General features: G+C 39.4%; 1 protein-coding gene across 1 annotated transcript; it reads right to left on the bottom strand.

Annotated features, from left to right (window-relative positions):
• Positions 1–568: 568 nt before the first annotated feature.
• On the bottom strand, positions 569–8,919 carry LOC138824415 (stromelysin-1-like). The gene is made up of 10 exons (XM_070018263.1): positions 8,771–8,919; positions 7,767–8,011; positions 7,530–7,678; positions 7,290–7,415; positions 5,116–5,283; positions 4,845–4,980; positions 3,633–3,766; positions 3,139–3,298; positions 2,565–2,668; positions 569–926 (listed from the first exon to the last, which is right to left on the bottom strand). The coding sequence occupies exons 1-10, from the start codon at positions 8,873–8,875 to the stop codon at positions 826–828; spliced, it is 1,428 nt and encodes a 475-aa protein (XP_069874364.1). The 5' UTR covers positions 8,876–8,919; the 3' UTR covers positions 569–825.
• Between the last annotated feature and the right edge of the window lie 4,963 nt (positions 8,920–13,882).

Below are 13,882 nucleotides of genomic sequence, written 5' to 3'. Positions count from 1 at the left end.
TATAATTCGTGTGGACACAGAAGACCCTCATGTGTGAGTTCTTACCCTGGTAACTGTCCTCTGCAAGGTGATGGGATCTGACCATTCAGAAGTGGTGTCTGTGGGGTATGACGAATAAATTATTCTCAAGTGAAGGGATAAATTTATAAAGTAAATGAGCTCTTACCGGGTACTAGGCATTGTGCTAGAGACACCACTTAGGGATGGTAACCCTGTTTTAAAATTGCCATTTTCCAATGGACATTTCTCTCCAGATACAGACAGATTCAAAAGGAGCACAGCGGGAAGTTGTCATAGAGGGTAGACGTGAGGAGATCTCACATATGAATAGAGTAGATGTGAGGAGAGCTGCTTGCTCAGGCAGAGAAGAGTTCCACCGGGGGAATACGTAAGTCCAAGGAAAGAAGAAGGATTAGTATGATTTTTCACACGTCACCTCCAGTGGCCATGCATCTCAGGCTGTCTACGGCTCTGACTATCATGTAGCCAACAGGTAGAGCTACCTCTTGCCAGTAACTTGGTCTTGAAACATATAAGCCAACAAAACACTAAAATGAAATAAGCAATAAATCCTCTTTATTAAATAACAAGTCTGTATCCATACAATCATGCATCTGTTGCTCCCCACAAGCCCTTCACATAGGAGGCTCTGTATGATGGAGTGCAGGCTAAGCAGCAGTGCTCTGGAATGCTTTGTAATATTGTGATGTGACAGACAAGACCCACGAAGATCTGCTGCAGCTGGCACCAGAGAATACAAACCACTTCACGAAGAAGCATTTTCTTCATTTAACATGCTCGAATTTTACCTTCTACACATCTCTCCTAACAATGGAACCAGCTGTTACTCTTCAAAATATGAGTCACCTTCTTTGCATTTGGGTCAAACTCCAACTGTGAAGATCCACTGAAGAAATAGTAAAATCCTGCAAATACAGGGACAAGAAACAGAACTTTTTCTAAAAGAAGAAATTTGGCAGCTTACAAACTCAGAATAAGAGATCACTGAAAGTAGGAAGTGTTTATAGAGTTTTGCTCAGTGCCAACACGATGTTCAGCATTTTACAAGATTTAAAAAAATGTATTGATGAGTTACCATCAATACTATCCAACTCCATTTCATCAATGAACAAGGGACTCAGATGTTTGTGGGTTTACTCAACAAGGAAGTGGGGAGGGGGAGGAGGAAGGAAGGACAGGCAGAAGGAAGGAAGGGAGGGAGGGAAGGAGGGAGGAAGGAAGCACTGAAGCACTGTCCAGCTTTGTCTAACACAAAGTTAAGTTCTTCCTGCCGATCTTCTGTGTAATCGCCTATGGGGTATTTCTGGCCCCACAGAAGGAACCAGGCTCTTAAGAACACCCGAGGGTCCTCTCCTGTCTTGCCAGGTACCGTTCAACAAAGAGCATCAGCTCCCACTCACTTTTGTTTCTTTTTTTTCTGGCAAAAAAGTAATTTTTATTGATTAAAACAATCATACTGCATAGCTCTAGTCCCCTCCCCCCCCATTCTTTTTTTTTTTTTTTTGGTCAGTCATGGGGCTTGAACTCTGGGTCTGGGCATTAGCCCTCAGCTCTTCAGCTCAAGGTGAGCACTCTACCACTTGAGCCACAGCACCACTTCCAGTTTTCTGAGTGGTTTATTGGAGATAAGAGTCTCTCGACTTTCCTGCCTGGGCTGGCTGGCTTTGAACCTCCATCCTCAGATCTCAGCCCCCTGAGTAGCTTGGATTACAGGTATGAGCTACTAACACCCGGCCTCCCCCTTATTCTTAACAAGCTTCATGTTACAGATTGACATTTTCTCCTTTTAAAGAAGAAAGTAAGAGAATGGAATGATTGGTAATCCAGATACGGAGCAATGGAGCTTTCATAGACATTAAGTTCATGGCAATTGATTAATTCTAAGTTAGGGATTAAAAAAAAATCTCATCATAAGTTCCAACAAACTCTTACCAAGCCAATAAAATGGGGGACCTGGACAAGATGAGGAATGGTTGGTAATAAATGAGAATCAGTAGAAAAGCTGTCAAATTAGTATAGCATCTTTGCATTTTAATATCTTGCATAATAGATGAGCATGAGCTACTCAGGAAGCTAGCACTTATTTTTCATTAAAAGAAAAACCTCTTCCTCTTATTTTTCTCTTAACTTTGGCTGCAAGAATAGTCAGTTGTTTGCCATGAACTGATATGGTCAGTCACAAATTTGGGGATTCAGAATGGGATGGAATGGAAGAGAGGATCAGAGAGTGAGGAATAGGCCCAGCTACTTCCCCTGATTGGATTTCCATACTAAATTAAGAAAGGTGGTTGCTCAAGGTATGAGAGAGTGGCAGCTGAACATTTTGGCTTTATATGCGTGCATAAAAGAGAGATTTGTGCTATTTATCCTTGTGTTCCATGACAACTCATTTGAAGTAGTTGTATAACTGATTCAAAAGTAATGAATTGAAATTTTGATTTTATAATTAAAAACCCTGTTATTAACAGTTACTCAATTCTCTTCCTTCTCATACCATGGAGTATGTTAAGTGAACAAGTGCCAACAGACCAAATATCCCTTACCAAATTGTTCAAAGACAGCATCCACCTTAGAGTCGACCCCTGGGAAGTGCTCAGCTATCTTCTTGGGAAAGCCTGGCTCCATGGACTGTCTCTTCTCATCAAAGCTGCACAGAGTAAAAGAAGTAACCTATGGATGAACTTAAATGAAGTCATGTGCCGTGAGAAAATAGCACAACTTGTAGACACTAGGACGAAAATGAGCGCCTGGATCCTCCAAGTTATTTTCCGTGCAGGGTAAGAAAAGGCAGTTAGGTTTGGAGTTCAGAAAGGAAGACCCCATGGAGGTGGTGAGACTGAAGCCAGGTGTGGGGAACAGGCAGGATTTGAGGGGGTGGAAGAGAGAAAAAGGGGCTTCAGTAAGTCGGAGAGCAGAGCACAGGAAATGCTCATCTGTTGACATATTCTCTCAGGTGCACTTAAGAAATGCCTGTTACTACATGGACACAAGCACTCCCCAAAGCTGTCTAGAGCCCAGCCCTCCCTTCTACTGAGAGGGACGCTGGGAGAAAGAGAGAGTGGAGAATGCTCCTAGAGAAAGGAGCTGATTTGCATCATTAGATATATTGCCACTTACCGCCAGTATTTGTCCTCCACAAAGAAGTATGTTTTCTTCTTCTCCTTGTCAGAAATGGCCGCGTCAATTTTCTCCACAGTCGCTGGGAACCCCAGCGTGTGGATGTTTCTTGGGTAGCCAGCCTGTGCCTCGTGCCCTCGGATGGCCCAGAACTGATGGCCTGTTTCAAAACAAAGTCATTTTGAAATTACCACACCTAGGCAGCTTAGTTTTAGATGTACATTTTAGAACCTTCGATTTTCCTGGAGCTTCAGATTTAGACACCAGTTCCTTAGTGGATATTGAACAGATTGAAAGTTCAAATGAGGGAATTTACAACTCTGCCATCTTATTCTGTTTGTTTTTCAATTTGTAAAATATAAGTGAAGCAGTACCTATTTCCTTCCTCATTATCTTGGACTGAGGATCTTAGTAGTCAAAATTGGATATAGCTGAGAAATTAAAGTCTTACTTTCTTTTCTTTGTGAAGGGTTTTTTTTGGTAGGACAATTTACCTTTAAAAATGAAGACAGTGTCCCTGCTAGCAACTTCATAGGCAGCATCTATGTTTGAAGGAAGGGATGGCCAAAATGAAGAGATCAAGTAAAATCCAGGCTCAATGGTTCTGAGAGACTGGCGCCAAAAATGCCTAAAATATATGTCAAAAGAAATGCAGATTGAAAGACCTGCTTCATCCGTGCTCTCCTCACCTCTTATTTTCTTGACATTGTGACAGACAGAAAGCAGGTATGCTGTCATAAGGATATCACCTTTCCATTTATTTTCAGAAGGCTGAAGCAGGCTTCAATCCTGTTTCCAGAGTAACACCAGTGTAAGCTTTAACTACCCACACACATACAGAACAGCATATGACTGAATTATTATTCCAACCTTTTGTAAAGGTGGACGGTGTGTGTGTGTGTGCATGTGTATGTATGCACACACACATGCACACACATACAATCTGTATACATACACTTTGTATACAAATCCTAGAAGGATACAGATATGTCTTCTCCATGTGTAAATATGGAAATTTGGTGGGGAACCAAAGCTTAACTCCTCTATGTAGTTTGAGGGTTTTTTTTTTTTTTAATCACATGTATGTTTATGCAGTGCAAGTAAGTCAAATGATTAAATGCTGTATAGATTCTGGTCTCATTTTGAAAGGAAGTAAAGTTCTGATTCTAAAGTTCTACTTGTATCTTTTTGACAAGTAACTGTGACTAAGGACATTTGGGATAAACAATTCAAAGACAAGAGTCAAATAATCCTGAGGCTTCTAAAATGAATTTGACAGGCAGGGCATGGTGGCTGGTGGCTCCTGACTATAACCCCAGCTATTTAGGAGGTGTAAATAGGAGGATGGTGGTTCAAATTAGCCTAGGCCAGGTAACAATGCACAACCTTATCTGAAAAGTGGTTCAAGTGGCAAATCACCAGCCTGCCTCACAAGACCCCAATTTCAAACCTCAGGTTTGACCCCCTCCCATAAAGGTCATGATAGTTTCATGAAAATATGGAAAGGGTAGCACCAGATCTAAATGAGTTGCTGTTTAATGTCCTTTCTAACGTTTTACACTAAAAGAATGGAAAGAGAAATAAGATTTTTTTTTTGTCTTTTCTTTTTTGGTACTGGGGATCGAACCCAGGACGTTGCACTTGCTAGGCAAGCGCTTTGCCACTGAGCTACATCCCAGCCCAGAAATAAGATTTTCTAGTCTGACCTGTCTTTAAAAAACAAGATTTCTCCCCTCAGGGTGCAGACCGCATCAAAGGACAAAGCAGGATCGCACTTGGCTGGTGTGGCAGGTTCCGGAGGGCTGGGTACCCGGGGGGCCTCTGGAGAGGAAAGGGAAGGCCCTAAAGGGAGCAGGTAGAGGAGGCATGCATTAGGAGAATGTCAGACATTCTCAAGGTGTCATGAGCTCAGTCACTAAGACTTTATGCAGCATCTTTGAAAGCTCTGATGCCTATTTTTTCCCCAGCATCACCTACCATAGAGAGACTGGATGCCATTCACGTCATCCTGAGAAAGGCGGAAAGTGGCCAGGTCAGTAAAGGACTTGTAGACAGGAAACATCAGAGCTTCACTGTTTGCCGAGTGAAAGAGGCCCAGAGAGTGGCCAAGTTCATGAGCAGCAACTAGGAATAAATTGGTCCCTACTGAAAAAAATCATAATAGTTTCTTTAAATAAATGTACATTGCACAGGTCAGTTCTACATTGTATTTATGCACTTCCTGGAACCGCATAGGACCTTTTCCCCCCACTGTGTTTGTTTTTTCCTTGAGCAATTTGGCTGATTGCATAACGGAAAGCCAAGTGTATTTTAAGACTCATACTTGCAATCCATCTTTGAAAGTACCCAGTCATATTCAACTGGCCCTCTCTTTCCCCAAGTGCCTCCTAACTGCAGGAAAACCAGAAGGCTGAAGCAGGCTTCAATCATGTTTCCAGAGTAACACCAGTGTAAGCTTTAACTACCCACACACATACAGAGCAGCATATGACTGAACTCTTATTCCAACCTTTTGTAAAGGTGGACAGTGCAGGAAAACCAGGTATACTTTTTGAACTTACTTAGGTAGAATATCAAAAATATTTCTCTTCTATTGTCAGTGAAAAGATAAACAATATTCTAGTATATTATTATTCTTAGTGGCAATCTCAAACAAATCACTAGGTATTTATCTTCTGAAATCCTTAAACTACAGAATCCTGCTGATTTCTGTTGGAATGTTTGCAATCTGAAACCTTTAAGCAGCCAAGATCCTGCTACTTTCTCTGGAATAGAGCCTGCATGATTTCAGCCTCCTCATCATTAATGCATACACTGAGTCAAAAAAGATGAACAGCGATAGATGTCATGGGACTTGCAAGATTGCTTTAGAACCCAACATGCCCAATCCTGACTACCTTTGTCATAAAAGAGGCTTTGACATACCAGCACAGCAGTATTCAGATACTTTTCTAAAATTGGAAGGAATTAGGTAATTACGGCTGACAAAGCAAGTATTACTTGTGTATCTTGTGACCCTAAGAGTCTTTATGGGAAAGTTCCTTTGCAGAAAGATGTAAACCCAAACCACAAACTTCATCCAGCATGAAACTCCCATTTGTTTTCTACATATTCTGTGTATCTTTTCATTGCAAATCCCAATCAAATCTCATAAGAAGTACTGTTCATTTCAGCCAACTTCTTGAAAACTTTGGCAACTATTCCTAAAGTTATGAACTGAAAAAAAGAAACAATCTTCTATCTAACAGTTAGTTCATTGTACTCAGAGGTTAGTTTCTTTCCTTCAGAAATCCCTAAAAATTCTTCATAACCTTGAAGTCACAAAAATGTTAGCTTAGCCAGAATAAAAGAAAAAAACCAAAAGAGCCCTAGTTTTTGGAATTTAATTCTGATTTCTGTTTTAAAGTATAAGTAGCAATTATATAAACAATACCTGCGATGTATTTTAGTAAAAATGTATTGCAATACCATCATCCTTTGGATATCTGCAATTTGTGATAATGAGACCTTGGTTTTTTTTTTAATCTAATAGTGGCCCTTAGATCACACAAGGTCCAAAATTGTTGAAGAAATAATTTAATGATATTTCTAATATTGGGTATTAGCAGAACAGGGAATAAACTATTTTAAGCATTAGAAAGAGCATCCATCCCCCATGGTATAACCCTGCTTTCACTGTATTTGATGTTGGTATAATTTGGGGAGCGGAAGGGAAAAAACAAATTGTTTAAATAGGGATACAGGTGGGCCCATTACAACAATGAGATGTACAAGATGCTATCTTAAAAAACGAACTTTACAATTTAGGCCAGGAGGGGGGGTGAGGGGTTGGGGGTGAAATGTAGTTGTGGAGATGGGAGGGATGGGATGGGAGGGGAAAAACAAAGGAGGAGGCAACAATGCTTGTTAAGAAATATACTCATTACCTTGCTCATGTGATTGTAACCCCTCTGTACAGTATTTTCACAATAAAAAAAAACTTATTAAAAAGTGCATCCAGTAATGTTTAACATAAAAACCTTGTCTATAGATTCCTGATCCGTTAGAAAATAGAAAGCATATAATTTCTTCAGTGTGCTGAGTTAGTAGGAGTTTTCTAAATGTAAAAGGAAATTGACACTACATCGTTCTCTGAGCTGTACCACACCAACCTCTTGTATCATCTGTCCATCTCTCATCATCATCAAAGTGAGCATCTCCATTAATCCCTGGCCCAGGGGCATAGGCATGAGCCAAAACCATTCCAGGTCCATCAAAAGGGCTGAAGTCCCCATGTTCTAATAAGAAGAAAAATCACCAGAAAGATAGGGAATTAGGATCTCTTTTGACCCATTTTTATATAAATGTGGAATTTCCTTTAGGAGAGTTTGTTTTTTGCTTTGCTTCTTTACCTCTTACGGCGAAGGATATCATGATGTCAGCCTCTCCCTCATACGTCCTGGAGAATGTGAGTGGAGTCACCTCCGCCCAGACTCTCAGAGCTTTCTCAATGGCAGAATCCACCACTTGTCTTGGCAAATCTGGCGTGTAATTCACAATCCTGGATGAGAAAAATCGAGAAAGGTGGCATTGGTTCCTGTGACACAGATGATGAAGTTAGTCTTCTGTGAAAACCTTGGACCCATTACCTGTAGGTGAGGTGATTTTTCTGCCACTTTGGTGTGCCAGGAAAGGTGGTAAAGTGACCAACGTCAGGAACGCCACACCTGGGCCTGCCCATCATCCTCATCGTGTCGGAGTCCAGCTTCCCTGTCACCTCCAGCCCCAGGAACTTCTGCATTTCTTGGATTTTTTTAACAACAGGACTACTGTCCTTTCTTTTAATAAATTGTTTGGCATCTTTTTCAAGGTTGTAGTAGTTTTCTAGGTAATGCTAATGAAAAAAAAGTATAGTTTTTAGTCCATTTAAAAAATAATCTTTGGCCATAACTACTTATAGAAATTTTTTACATTTGCTCACTTTTCAAAGTATTTCTCTAGTTTTCTGAAATAATAAATGCCATTTCATTTAATTTCTCAGTGACAGATTTTCTTGCCTTTGCTTTATCTTTATAACTAAAGGCCCCTGTACTTAGTTTGAATTTGCTACTAAAGCAATGAAAGAAGTGGGAAATTGAGACAAATATCCAGTGTCTTTATGAGTGGAAAACAAAATAAACCAATAAACCTCTATGAGCATATTATTGTACATCGTAGACAAATTTCTTCAATTTTCCACTTTCTACTTCTCACAAGGATCTGGCTTACAAAAAAGAAGTTGGATAAATTCCTTTTTATAAGCATAACATCAGAACTATAAATGCCACATTGGGGTAAAGTAACCAAAGAAGTTCCAAAGAAAGACATCCATAAACTCTTCATTTGTTATTCTTGTGCTTTGCCCAATGCTGCTATTCCTGTGATGCTGAGTGATTTTGGGAGAAAAACCTACTCACATATTTATGACCTTTGTTTCTCCCTACATAAAATGAGGAGCTTGGGGAATAGGCTATTAAAACCATTTCCATACCTGATATTTTATAACTCACTACTCTGAAGCCATTCCCATATTATAATTCAGTATGATTTATGGTAGGCAGAGATGTTTCCCAGTGGGCCCTGCCCAGGAGTGATGGCTTCATCCCTTCATTACCTGAACAAGGTCCATGCTTCCTTCCTCACCCCTTGCAGGTCCATCCAATGGGTACCCAGAGCAAACTCCCACACACAGCAACAGCAGGACTGGAAGAGTCTTCATTTCCACTGGCTTGCCTCAGGTCTCTGTTGCCTTAATGCCTGTTCTCTGCCTACCTCCTTCAAGGTCTACATTCTGGAGTCCAACTTTTATAGAGAGATAATGTTTGTTTGGATCACTGACAAGCTGACTCATCATTGCCCTCATCCAAATGGTGGAGAACCCTTTCCAGAAATTCCAAATTCAAAGATGATATAATCTACTAACTCCTCTCAACCTTCCCAATTTTGCAAGACAAAATAGTGATTAATCTCCAGGAAATGTTTCCTGTCTTGGCAAAAGAGAGAAAACAGGAGCATATTTTTTTGATGCTGGAAAAATTGAGTGGAATTCACTGGGAAATTCATGTATGTGTATTTGGGAAAAGAAATGGACTGATTTGGTGGAACAGCAGAATTATGCAGAAATTTTAAAGACTTAAAGAGAAACTTCTCTGAAGAGGAAAGAAGGATGGCCAATAGACACATGAAGAAATGCTCAACCACCCTAGCCATAAAAGAAATGCAAATCAGTGGCTATAATCAAGAATTCTAATAGCAACAGATGCTGGAGGGGATGTGGACAGAAGGGAATTTTACTGCATTGTTGGTGGGAGTGTAAACTTGTTCAGCCACTTTGGAAAGTAATATGGAGGTTCCTCAAAAGACTCCACTTAGAGCTCCCCTATGACCCAGCAATCCCACTTTTGGGCATTTACCCAAATCATCACAAACAAGCTACCAGCACGAAAGCTACCAGCACAACTATATTTATTGCAGCATTATTTACCATAGCTAAGATATGGAACCAATCCAGATGCCCCTCAGTAGATGAATGGATCAAGAAAATGTGGTATATATACACAATGGAATTCTATGCCTCCATCAGAAAGAATGACATTGCCCTATTTTTAGGAAATAGAAAGACTCGGAAAAAATTCTATTAAGTGAAGTAAGCCAGGCCCAAAGAAACATAGGTCCCATGGTTTCCCTTATTTGCAATTACTAGTATATGTCTGAGACAAGCAGAAACAGTCAGATAAGTTGATGTTAGGTGAAATGAACCCTAAGATAAAGACTCAAATGTTTTTTCTTTCTTGTGATTGTTTCTAACATATTTATAAGATAATTTTTTTGTTGCTTTGTATGTCCTTCCCCCACGGTATAACCCCTGTTTTCACTGTATTTGATGTTGGTATAATTTGTGGAGGGGAAGGGAAAAAAACAAATCGTTTAAATAGGGATACAGGTGGACCCATTGCAACAATGAGATGTACAAGATGTTATGTTGAAAACGAACTTTACAACTTTGGCGGGGGGGGGCAGTAATGGGGGGATGGGGGGTGCAGATGGGAAGGGATGAGAAGGAGAAACAAAGGAGGAGGTAACAATGCTTGATAAGAAATGTACTCATTTTCTTACCCATGTAATTGTAACCCCTCTGTATGGTATTTTCACAATTTTAAAAAAAAAACAAGTTTTTGTGAAGAATCTATATTAAAATTGAATATAACAAGATGGAAGTGAAAAGTTGTTCATGCATAATTATAGTCTATAGTGTATGCTATTAAACTCTGTAATACAGGACATATTACCTAATGGAATAGTGGAAGGAAATTTTTAGTTTTTGCATTTTTTATTTGAAATGTCCACAATACCTGATTTGTACTTGACCTAGCTAGCCCTTCTGGATGGCAAAAAAATAAAAAGATCTCTGAAGAGAGGGATATGTAGCTCTGGGGGGGTCAGTTTTAATTTTATAATCAACAGCTATTTTAGAAATATTGGTAGAATTCAAATGAATGACATTGCTCATTGGACTGAAATTCTGTTTTTATCTTATAGAGTTTTCTTTTTTACTTTTCTTCAACTTCTTTACCATACTCTAAAATTCAGATTGGTACATGATTTGAAGTAGGGGAAAAAAGCCATCTTAAGATCTTTATTTATGCCCTTTTGCTTTCTTCTTTTCTTTTTTTTCTTTTCCCTGCCCTTTTATCTCTTCCCCTCCCCTTTCCTCTCTTCTCATTTCCCTGGCTCACAAGTATGATGTTAATCACATTACTGGTGCATAATAAATGATTGTAAGGAAGATCTTTTACTGTGTACCAGTAACATGAGCAACATTTCGTTGAACTTTTTATACCTGCTCCTGCTCACTTCCTTATTCTTCCCTGATTGCCAGGTGGTAATGTTTTGCTTTTTAAAATTTGTTTGCATCTTTGAGCATTTGTTTACCAAAGGACAGAGCATGCTGGGAATGACAATTAAGCAAAATGATAAGCTGAAGACTAGAGATATTATTCGTAATTATTCAGGGCTTTTCAATACTTTTCAAATGGATTGTTGGCAAATTAGCCAATGTATTTATATACATATTTGGGTGTCATATAAATCTGATTTCTATGCTTATGAGTCTCACAGAGAAGGTGGATGAGCTCTTACTGTTTCTGAAACAACCAAGGTAAAGATTGAGATGAGGTAGCAGCCTAGCTTTACTCTTTTGGATTTAGGCTATAACCTGGGGATTTGGACCAATGTAATACTGTTTGGTTGGGGTGTGGAAACAGCATAAGGTACATGAAGGGTGGTATTCAGCCTAGAGTGCATGTGAATGATGCTTATAACAGGTATTGCATTGACGTTCATAAAAGAGGGGAGAAGACAAGCTAGAGAATAAAACCCTGAATTACATGTTCAAAACAATGGAAAATGAAAAGTTTATTTTTCTTGTTTTAAAAAAGCATAATGGGGCTGGGAAGGTGGCTCAGTGGTAGAGCGCTTGCCTTGCATGCATGAGGCCCTGGGTTCCATTCCTCAGCACCACATAAGCAGAAAAAGCAGGAAGTATTGCTGTGGCTCAAGTGGTAGGGCGCTAGCCTTGAGCTGAAGAGCTGAGGGACGGTGCCCAGGCCCAGAGTTCAGGCCCCGTGACCAACAACAACAAAAAAAGCATAATGACTAAGATCACTTGTCACGAGTGGTAAAAAGGCTAAAAATTTATTATTAAAATTCCTTGGCATTGATAGTAGCTTTTATGTGGCTCCAGGCAACTCAGATATTATGAAGGGATGAACATTTTGTAATACTTTTGGCATAAATATTCTAATTGTGCAAAACAGAGAAACATAAATTATTGTTGTAGTGGTACTTAAAAGGCAATATATCTCAAGTGATTGTGAAATAAAAAAGAATGATATTTAAGGAACAGTTTTTCAAAGAAACCGATTAAAGTGGGGAAAAAACCTGGTGAGGATAAAAATGGGAAATAGAGGCGATGAATTTGATTAAGTGAATTATGTGCATGTATGGAGAGATCACAACGAAATTCCTTTGTGGAATTGATATATGCTAATAGAAACACTTTTCCTCATCTGAAGATTAGAGTGGAAGCAGAAGGGAGAAGTTATGAGACATATTATTATGATTTTGAATCTCAGAGTTTGAATTTGTCAGAGTAGAGACAATGCTTAGCCTTATTTTTTATACATTCTAGGATTGTCCATATTGAGTTAGAAATTTTGTCCTTCTGCGGCTTTCCCCCCAAGGATGGCTCAAGTCTGCTGGTTCCAGCAGCATATTTGAGAAGGACTTTTGCTGACATTTACTAAGTGAGATGTCACATGTGAGTATGAAATTCTGGGGCCACAATCTGTTTTGGCTCTCCCATAACCAATACTAATCTAGTAGAAAATTAGCCATAGTGTTTTCTAGTCAGTGGAAAAGCTATGTGTCCAATATGTGACAGTTATTGTTGACCTTTCTGGAATTCCACCACACCTGATAATCTGACTTCCTGAAAATCTGACATTGCAGCAGTTAGAATTCTTAGGGACTGATCTCTGGGAAGTTTGCTACAGGTTGTAGGTCAAAGTTCTATACCTTTTTAGATATGATCTGGCAATTGTCAGTAAATTTATAGATTGAGTATCTCCCTCGGAAAAGTCTGTTAACTCCATGGCTCTTGCACCTCTGTAATAGATGACAGTCTGGGTTGTTCCCTTAGCTGAATGACTACAAATTTTTATTTAAACTCTGTAATTCTTATGTGCATTATTATGGTGATTATACTTCTTCCTATTTCTGTCCAGTACTTGTAATCAGTAATGTATGTTCATTACCCTGACAAATCTGTGACAATGGTCTCAGGTATGGCTTTATCTTCTAAAAAGATTTTGTCCTCTTTTGAGTCATGACTTTGCTAACGTTGGCATATCCTTTGGGTAGATTACACTGTGTAAAAATGATAGAATGAAAGCTTGTGTTGAAATAATAGCCCTAAATTAGGGCTATATATCTACCAAGGCAGAACTAACGCACAACCTTCCAACTGAGTTGGCATCAGTGTGCCAGACTACTTTCTATTAAGCCATATGGTGAAAGAAAGGGAGCCAGGACGCTGAACTCCCAGGATTTCCTATAGTTCTAGATAATGAATGACTTTGAATGTTCCCCCAGGGTGTAGTGTGGTCATACCAACACCTACATCCATAGAAATCCTATAAGAAACAAGACCAAAACAGATGGATTATTTACTATGCTCCCAACACCTTGCACAGGCCATCTACCTTTATGTCTATATTTCAAAGTAAATATTCACATGCCCATTCCACAGATGAGGAGATTGAAGCTCAGAAAGATTTAAAACGTTTGTTCAAGTCCAAACAGAAAGTTAGGAATAAAGGAGGTATAGTACTGTTCAATCAAAACCAGAATAAACCAAAATAAAATTAGTCTGTAGACTAATTCCAACCTTTTCATGACATTCTTACTGCCTAAATGTAGCCTTTCTTACATAGCTTATGTCTTAAATGCTCACATTCTTAAAAAACTGAACCCTGAATATACCACATAACTGTGCTTGTCTGGTAAGTATCACGTTGGTGGCCCCCTTAGGACCTCCTGCCTTCTGCCTTCCTTCTGTCCGTCATCACCCTCGTGCTGCCCAGATGTGACCCAGTTAGGACAAAAGGCTATAAACAGTCATTACATGTCACTAAGATTGAAAAAATGTACCGAGCCTCCTTAGTCG

Source organism: Dipodomys merriami, unplaced genomic scaffold (assembly GCF_024711535.1).
Source record: "Dipodomys merriami isolate MVZ:Mamm:240054 unplaced genomic scaffold, mDipMer1.0.p SCAF_129, whole genome shotgun sequence".
Classification (NCBI taxonomy): Eukaryota; Metazoa; Chordata; class Mammalia; order Rodentia; family Heteromyidae; genus Dipodomys; species Dipodomys merriami.
The sequence above is the reverse complement of the archived record's forward strand: the minus strand, read 5'-3'. Positions and strand labels throughout refer to the sequence as shown.

Coding starts and splice junctions, on each gene's coding strand:
- LOC138824415 (XM_070018263.1), bottom strand. CDS start 8,875: ATGAAGACTCTTCCAGTCCTGCTGTTGCTGTGTGTGGGAGTTTGCTCT. Junction 7,416..7,529: donor GATATCCTTCGCCGTAAGAG/GTAAAGAAGCAA, acceptor TCTTCTTATTAG/AACATGGGGACTTCAGCCCT. Junction 4,981..5,115: donor TGGCATCCAGTCTCTCTATG/GTAGGTGATGCT, acceptor TGCTCCCTTTAG/GGCCTTCCCTTTCCTCTCCA.